We start from the raw sequence: 8,926 nt of genomic DNA, 5'->3' as shown, positions 1-8,926 counted from the left end.
AGGAAAAGGAGGGATCCGTCTCTTGCTCAGAGAGTTTTGTCAGTGAAACACAAGCTTGTTCTATTCCCTTCACCTTGCCTGGGCTGTAGTGTTTTTAAAACTAGAGAAGGACAAAAAAAGTGCTTTGAGGAATGAAAAAACACTAGACTGCAAAGAAAACCACAGCACAACCTCCACCCCCACCTAGAAGGTGCCGACTTCAGCTGCTGGCAGAGTCAGGCTACAGGCCAAGGGGTGCCCGACCCTCCGTTGGTCGGTCTGTTCTTCCCCCCTCCTGTTTTCCCTCCCCAGCTCCTCCGTTCTCAGTCACGTTCCATCCTTTTCACACATGGGTCTGCATTCTCCTCTGCAGGGGCCGGGTGGGGTCTGAGTTTTGGGAGGAGGACTGTGAATGGTGGGACGAGGAGGCCGAGGCTTTGCTAGCCTTGTCGAACTGTACGTAGCCGTCCTGCTTGCCGCTGCTGCTGACGCTGCTGTCGCACTGCGTGTCCAGGAAGGAGCTGCTGTCGCTCATAGAACCCCGCTGGAATTCCCGCTCGCACAGCTCGATGGAGCTGCTCCCCATGCCCAAGACGAAACGTTGGCTGTAGTCGTAGAGGCGGTTCTGCCCGCTCAGGGTGGTGTAGATGTTAGTGAAGGACATGCCCGTCGGCACGCGCTGTTTGTTGGCAGGTCTCAGGTCCGGCTGGCAGCCTGAGAGGGAGATGGTGGGAGTGGAATGGTGGTCCTTGAAGGTGTTCACACTGTAGTACCCGTTGGTGGGATCCTGGAAAGAATGATAAAAGAGGGGCAGTTTAGGCAAGTGGTTGGGGATGCCAGGCTTTTTTTCTTGGCTAAAATCAGGTGTGGGCAATCCAAACTCCATTTTGGGTCCAGGCTATGGCTTTCTCATCTCTCCCTGCCCCCAAACAGCTCATTTAAACCAAACTTGTACCAATATGTGAATGCGGAATTGTTTTTTGTTTAATGTGCCACGGGCTGCCAGTTCTGGGTTGGGAAATTCCTGGAGATTTTGGGGGGTGGAGCCTGAAGAGGGTGGGGTTTGGAGAAGGGAGGGGCCTCAGCTGGGTATAATGCCAGAGAGTCCACCCTCCAAAGCAGCCATTTTCTCCAGGAGAACTGATCTCTGTTGGCTGGAGATCAGGTGTAATTCCTGGAGATCTCCAGCCAAGCTCAACAAAGAATTCCCTGTTGGTTGACATGTCTTCCTAAATGTTAAAGAGGTCTGAAGGAAGTTCCTCCTCTTCCTGTCCAGAGTGATGTATGAAAGTAGCCAACAAGTAACCCAATAAATCTTTAAGATGCCAGTAAGTCTCTGTTTTGCCCTTCTCTATCCAAAGTAATGACTCAACTGTTTTCCAGGCGCTAACTTTCCAAAGTAATCTTTCTGTGTTTACCCCTTGTTTTTATAACCTCATTTGCTGTTTGGCTAATTCCTTTATTATGTAAAGAGTCACTTACTTCATACAAGAGAAAAAACCAGTGGTTTTGAAAGAAGCTTTCAGGTAGCTAGGAAGTTGGGGATGAAAATGCAGGTGCCAAAAGCTTGTCTTTCATCCAACAAGGCAACACTTTTTGCTTCTTCTCCAGGCAAGAGTAGCCTGTATGGCTGAAGCCATCTTGGAAATGGTCTCAGACAAAGGGCTAGGCCTATAATTAAGCGAGGCCTATAATGAATAGAACTAGGGTTGCCAGTCCCCTGGTGGGGACAGGGGATCCCTCTCCCAGCCTCTGTCTCCCACCACTACTGACTCGACCAGCAAGGGGAAAAGGCACGGGGGGGAAAGACTCCCTGGGCATGCTCCTGGCACAGTGATGTCACTTCCAGGAGTGACATCATTGTGCAGATCATGGGAGTGCCCCCGCACTTCATGCCAGGCTGATTTGGGCCCCAAACGGATCGAAATTATTTAAGAATTTTTAAGAATTCTCCTGATGCAAAGCGCATGTCAGTGCCAGGAGCATGCGCAAAAGGTGAGTGCTGGGTCCCACCTCCTGCCAGGAGGATAAGGGGAACTGGCAACCGGCCTGGGTTTTTATCTGGCACCAGCCAGTATAGGAATGTTTGCATTTTCTCTTTCTATTTTGTTACCTTTTCCCAGGTTTTAATAGTTTTCCACTTTCTGCCTTTTTGAATACCGTGTAACCTTCTGATTTTCATTTTAGAATAGCATTTATTTCTGGAAAATGTCTTTTGCCTTTCACACTCTGCCTGCCTACTTCCATAGTTTGGTAATAGACAACAGTCTCTCCCCCCACCTCCCTAGTTTAATATAGGGAATATGACCCCCCCCTTTCCAGTTTCCTTGACAAGGTGAATAGCATTTTTCAAGGTCAAGTTAGTAGGACAGACAGGCCAGAATGAATGCTTCAGCCCTCCCACCCAGTCAAAACATTAGGAGATTTTTTTTTTTACATTAGCTGAAAGGCAGAAACAGATCATGCACATGTATAACAAAGGGTATCTGAAGAAGTGAACTGTGACTCATGAAAGCTTGTGCCACAGATTTTGTAAGTCTTATAGGTGCTACTGGACTCTTGCTCTTTTCTACTGCTACAGACAGACTAACATGGCTTGGCTACCCATCTTGATCTATGTACAACAAAGGCATAAATCAATCTTCCATTGTTCTCTAAACATACAGGTTGTGTTTTCTCAGAATCTGGGTATCTAGAGTGAAGTAATGGGGAGCCCGAATGGATCTTTGTGAAAACACTACTCATGTAGAGGGAACTGTGTACTGGGAAGAGTTTTGCACTCCCACCTTTAAATCTTCTCACGTATTGCCTTATTTCTTACACTGTTATACGGTCTGCTGTTTTGTCATGCAAAAAAAAAAAAAAGCCCGGTTATTGATTTGGAGGAGGGGATTGGACTAAAAGGGTGGTTGGCTGTTGCAGGTAACAGACAGATTATTCATATCCATTTGCAAGAGAGGCATGGAAAACGGTGCATGCAACAAGGTCTGGAAAGTGCCACTTCGGGATGTGAGGAAGCAGCCTAAATGTTGCTATGCATCTGACTCCACTAGTCTCTTTCCTTGCGCATCATTGTAATGCCTGCTTAGGTCATATGTTTGTAAATAAACAGGTTCTTAACTTTCAAAAGTGATCACGTGCTTTCCGTCCTTTCGTCTTCCCGAGTTTGTGAAAACAGTACAGAATTTTCAACCACTTGGGAGACAGAAAATGCAAATCATGGCATTTAAGTTTTCTTCCATAACCACAAGGGTTTGCAAATCATTTCTCCGTCTCTGCACTGGCTTCCATCCTTTTCAAGACCCCAAAGAACCACAGCTGTCCTTAAGCAGGGCTTTGATCTTCCTCACCTGTGTCTCTCAATGGCATAATAAGCCCATCAGCCCCAGGTCCTGATTAGCCTGTCCCCCCTGTTGAAAGCGGTCCTACTCTTTCCAATTATGCTCCTCCATTCTCCTTTATGGAGCCCCGTTTCTCTTCAATGGGCAGACCTTTAACCCAGTTGCGGTGACTTGACGGGGCAGCCTCACCCTACCAGATGTGAAGATGGTGCCACTGTTGCTATGGAAACGGCTCAGCTAAAATGGCACCTCGTCCTGGTAATTAATTAATCGAATTCTCTTGCCTTCTGTCTCCCACTGGAAAGAAATGGAGAATCAGACACACACACACCCCTTTAATGTCACTTCGTTTCAGTAGATGAATTCCATTTGAAAAGACGAGGCAGGTGATTGACTTGCAATTCCTTTCATCCAGGAGGATGCCAACGTGGCAAGGTCTAAGCTTGAAGATAAAGGACTTTATGTTTCAAAGGAGAGATCTGGCTTTTGGAAATGCTGCTCTCCCCAGTTGGCTTCCATGTGTGTGTGGTGTGTGTGTATGCGCATGTGTGCATTGGGACATTCTGTTCCCAATGTTGTTCCTAGACTGATAGTCTGATTGCTGAGTGATCCAATGAGGCACTGCACTGTAATAGTGCAAGGACCGTCTTAAAAAGTAAAAAAAAAAAGAAAGAAGTGGGGGGGAAGGACTTTTACGATCGCGCATACGAGGAGCAAGACACTTGTGTGGGAGGGGTAATGGCAAGAGGAGGGGTTGGAGATTTGTGGGAGGGCACTTCAAAAATGCAAAAAAGCCTCCAGATGTATTGATACGTTAGATAATCGTGCGAAAAAAGTGGCATCAAAAATTAAAACGGAACAAAACAAGTTTCACAAAAAATGCTCAAAACCTGGGATCGTGACGACCTGTTTGCGCGTGGGAAGCGATGATGTATGTAACGAGTGAAATAAGCCGCCAAAGTTCCGTTAGCAGGCTGTGTCTTTAAGGACATATGGAAGCGACCTGTGTGAATTACGCAGCTCAGGTGTGTCTTAATGGGTCCCTATGGTAGAAATGAGCAAGTGGTGATGTGGTTTTCAGCTGTGACCTTCAAACCAGCAAAACTACAGAACTCAGATTTAAAGCTGAAGCATCGTTGCGAATGGGGCTTCATGGCCAGGCGGTGTTTATCAGATTGCTTCACCAGGTCCTTGAAACTGCTCAACATACCAGAGGACTGCAGTAAACATGAGCTGAGCTCTGAGCCAGGCAGGTGAGGACGCAATCACATGGCCATGCTACCACGGTCCTGCTCTACCCAAGTTCTGAACATGTTGATTTGGTTGTGTGAATCGACCTAAATTTCACTAGTCCTCTTTCAAATGTATCAACGAACCAACACTGCAGTAGCAAACGTGTGTTTTTCATACAGATCGGGAGAAGCAGCCTCTGTCTTTCATCAAAGGATTTCGGTGGCTTTCTACTGGCTTAAGCCCAAGCATTCTGGCTTAACTGGCTTACGATTTGCAAAATCCTCCTTAACTCTTGGCAGCTGCAAAGAGCCAAGCTATCCAAGGGGGAGAATTAACCCCAGGGTAGTTTCACCATCTGTACGAGTGCAGATGCCTCTTGTACAGCCAATACCTTCAAATTCTGGAACTCCTTCTCTTCCTCCTTGAGCACCTCCAGCTGCTTGAGGACCGAATCCTGCTGGAACTCACTCCTGTCCATCTGCCAACGAGAAAAGCAGATGGTGAATCTGAAGCCACATTGCAAAGATTAGCAGACTGTGTTGAGACATCCGCCAGTGGAGTGAATCTGAGCCCTTGGCTTTCTCTTGCTACCTGTGGCTGCAAATACACAGCCTGACCTCTGGAAATCCTTGTGGGGGGAGCTCAAGCGAGTGAGCTGCTCCAAGTGCCCCTTTCCTTTGCCGTGCACCCCCCACCAGATCCAAAGTGGCTGCAGAGAAAGCTTTAGAGAGGGGACAGAATTTCATGGACAAAGCAGTGGGACGGCTTAACTCTTCTGCCGGACCCCTGCTTTTCTTCTGCACCTCTGTCTGGACACAATATGCTCTGGATGTCAGGTGTTTTTGCCAAGTGGAGGTCTGCCTCTCATGGAAAGAGTGGGGAAAGGGGAGCTATAAACAGCAAATGAGGAGAAAGCGTTTCAGCACCCATCTGAGCATCCTGTTGAAAATCAACCCTCTGAAACACGCTTTCCCTTAGAGGATGCAGTTGTGAATTAACACACAGGATTGTGTAGTATGTGAGATCTTGCAGACAGTCACCGATACTCACGTGCAACTGGGGAGGAGAGTGTGTGTGTTTTCCTCCAACTATCAGGACAGCTTTAGTTTAGCATTTTTTTTTTAAAAAAATAAAGATTGCTTTCATTTAATTTGATTCTGAGGCCAATGAATGCACAAGGAAGAGCCCATTCTCACAGCCTCATTAGTTTTGCAGCGAAGGATGCTTCTGATTGGGGGCAAAGTACATATTAATTAGAATATGGCTTTAATTACCCTTCTTTCAGGAAGGTGGGATGGCACGAGATCGGAATAATTATCAGCCAGTTTCTCAGTTGCCTTTTTTGTCATCTCAGATATTGATCTACTCTCTCCAGTGTTCCTGGTTTCTCTTTGCTGCTGCAGTTTGGGGCTTCGGTTGAAATTACTGCCACTGAATGCTGGGCGTAATCACAATCCTAAATCTACAATGCGGGGCTTGATTGTTGTTTGACTTGCTTCACTTTTTTCTTTTTAAAAAAGCTTGGCAAATGGTGGTAGAAATCCTTCCCTACAGCAACGTCTGTTGATCTTTCTGAAAGCCTTTGATGCAGCTATTTAATGCAATAAATTAAGGCACCTCAGTTGTGCTTGGGAAAAACACACACACGCCAGTAACATCAATTGATTTACCAAGGTAAATACATGTGTCACAAAGTATTACATTCAAGACGGGGGGGAAAACACACACACGTTAGATTGGAGAATATTGACTCTCACAGGACTGCCTATCCATGTATAGCGTATGCTTAACCATTCATGCTAAAGGCACAGAGTAAAGAAATTTAGAATCCACATAAAGTAAGAGTAACGTGCTGCTAAGCAAATAGTGCCTGTGCTTTTACCAAACCCATTCCGGTGAGGAGTAGCTTGTAGACCATGAGGGCCTGAAGGTTTTGTTTTATTTAGCCTTCAGAAAGGGGTGTTGCCCAATCTTGTCATTTTCCTGCCACATTTGAAGCTCAAATGCTAGGAGAAATTCCAGCAATGTATAGTGATTTGAATAGGGCTCTCCAACTCTGTTGGCATTGGGGGAACTTTTGGGATTTTGAGAGAGGGTAGTGGGTGCCATCATAAAATGGCTGCCATGGGAGCTGGGGCTGTGGAGAATTACAAAACAGTGGGAAGTTCTTCTAAGCCAAGCATGCTTCTATGCTGGGGGTTGCAGTTTCCCATGTGCATTTCATTCAGAGGTCTCCGGAGGTCTTTTGCTTCCTGATCTAGTGAGCCAGAGGAAAGCCATGCTTAATTTTTTGAGGGACAAGTGGGTACCAGGAAACCCATCAGTGGGTTCCATGGCAACCACAGGCACTGCTAGTTTTTTTGTTTATTTGTTTACAGTCAATGACTATTAAGAACCATCAACAAAAGTTACAACAGTCCCAAATTCCAGTATATATGAGCTTTTTTTCAGCTGGAACGCGGTGGAACGGAGTTCCGGAACCTCTTGAAAATGGTCACATGGCTGGTGGCCCCGCCCCCGATCTCCAGGCAGAGGGGAGTTGAGATTGCAATCTAAACTCTTCTGTCTGGAGATCAGGGGGCGGGGTCACTAGCCATGTGACCATTTTCTCTGAGGACAATCCACTGAGTTCCACCACCTCTTTTCCCAGAAAAAAAGCCCTGGATATAATAAATCATAAAATTTAACATACATGTTAAAAATCATTAATATTGTTAATATCATACTAAAGGGAGGGAGCAATAGGTCTCTGTATATGACCTTGTTTTCATCTCTTAAGAGTTTCTCCAAGCAGGTCTTATCTGCATAAACTGTTGATCTATTGAGAAGGGGAGAAATAATCGTGTCTCGCAGTTTCTTATAAAAAGGGCAGTGAAAAAAGACACGTTCCAACAATTCTGCGGGGTTAGATTGTCTGGGAGATGCAGGGAGCTCAGGACTGCACACATGGTCTCCGCTCTCCATTTTACCTTCATAACAACCCTGTGGGGTAGTTTAGACTGAGAGAGAATGGCTGGGCCCAAAGTCACCCAGGGAGCTTTACACCTGAGTAGAAGTTTCCAACCAGGATCTCCTTGACTGTAGTCACTTGGAATTTAAATCTCCGAACAGCAATAGGGCCGGGATAGACTTTCTGCATCCACTATATGCAAACAGGTTGTATGCAGAGCAGAGCACGCCCTGCCATTTCACATGCTGCAACCAATGAAAACATTATTTGAACTGTGAATCGCATATTGGAGGATAATTGTGGTTTGCTATATAACTTAGAGGAAGAAAGGCATGGTATAGCTGCATCTCAGAAGCTAAGCAGAGTCTGTACTTGGATGGATGGCCACCAAGGAAGACTCGGCAGAGGAAGGCACTGGCAATCCTCCTCTGCTTCCCACTTGCCTGGAAAGCCCCTTGCTGGGGTGGCCATAAGTGGACTGTGACCTGACAGCATATACACATCCTCCATATAACTGGGATCCCATTAAGCTGCCTGCCTCGTCTTTTAAGGGTGGGCTGAGACAGTGATTCCTCCAAAGAGATCAGTTGTGTTTCACATCCGTTCTTAATTTCATCTGTGAAACGTTGGAAGGTAATAAACTCTTCTTCCCTCCTCTCCCTATGGATCTTCGTAGAGGAAAGAGTTCATATCTGTGGCAAAATCAAAAAGAGTCCAGTAGCACCTTTAAGACTAACCAATTTTATTGTAGCATAAGCTTTCGAGAATCAAGTTCTCTTCGTCAGATGCATGGTACAGAGACTGGTCAAATATAGAAGCAGCAAATATATCTGCGGCAGTCCTGAAGTTGCAATGACTCATGATAGTCAGCAGGTGGCAGTGCAGTCACACGAACCCATCTCGGTGGTGTGAGTGCAAAGGGGGCTGCTTAGATCCAGAAAAGCACAGTTGTTCACAAAGCAAAAACCACATGAGTTAATTTATAATTCTAGAATTAAGCCATTCATTAGGGTGACCTTTATTAAAGTTTACACTGCGGCTTAGTTCAATACGATCTCACTTCATCAATTAACAGCTGGAGATTCATTTCGTTTTCTTTCTTGGAGATACCGTTGAGTGAACTCCCCACCTTCTGTAAACCTGCCCCTCAAATTTCTGTAATAAATAGGTGGTTTGGAATTTTTTTTTAAACTATCCACTGGATAGAAAAGAACATCTTACTGTCAACTTACATGCCTCAGCTACCTGCTACCCCGGTGGTTTGAGGCTCTGCAATTTGAAAATGGATTTAGGGTAGATAGACCAAGGTGGGTAGCCGTGTTAGTTTTATAGACTAACAAAATTAGTCTTATAGGTGAAGAACTGAGCTGTAGCTCACGAAAGCTCATACCCTACCACAAATTATGTTAGTTTTATAGGTGCT

At 45.6% G+C, this 8,926-nt stretch overlaps 1 protein-coding gene across 1 annotated transcript in view; it reads right to left on the bottom strand.

Annotated features, from left to right (window-relative positions):
• Positions 1-322: 322 nt before the first annotated feature.
• The window catches only part of KIRREL3 (kirre like nephrin family adhesion molecule 3), a 415,785-nt gene continuing 407,181 nt past the window's right edge, over positions 323-8,926 (bottom strand). The window contains exons 16-17 of the mRNA XM_054998021.1: positions 4,945-5,031; positions 323-766 (exon numbers count right to left, since the gene is read on the bottom strand). Coding sequence (XP_054853996.1) covers positions 323-766; positions 4,945-5,031 — 531 coding nt within the window. The remainder of the gene's footprint in view (positions 767-4,944; positions 5,032-8,926) is intronic.

The sequence above is a fragment of the Eublepharis macularius genome, chromosome 14 (genome assembly GCF_028583425.1).
Source record: "Eublepharis macularius isolate TG4126 chromosome 14, MPM_Emac_v1.0, whole genome shotgun sequence".
Lineage (NCBI taxonomy): Eukaryota > Metazoa > Chordata > Lepidosauria > Squamata > Eublepharidae > Eublepharis > Eublepharis macularius.
Note: the sequence above shows the minus strand (reverse complement) of the source record. Positions and strands in the feature narration are given on the sequence as shown.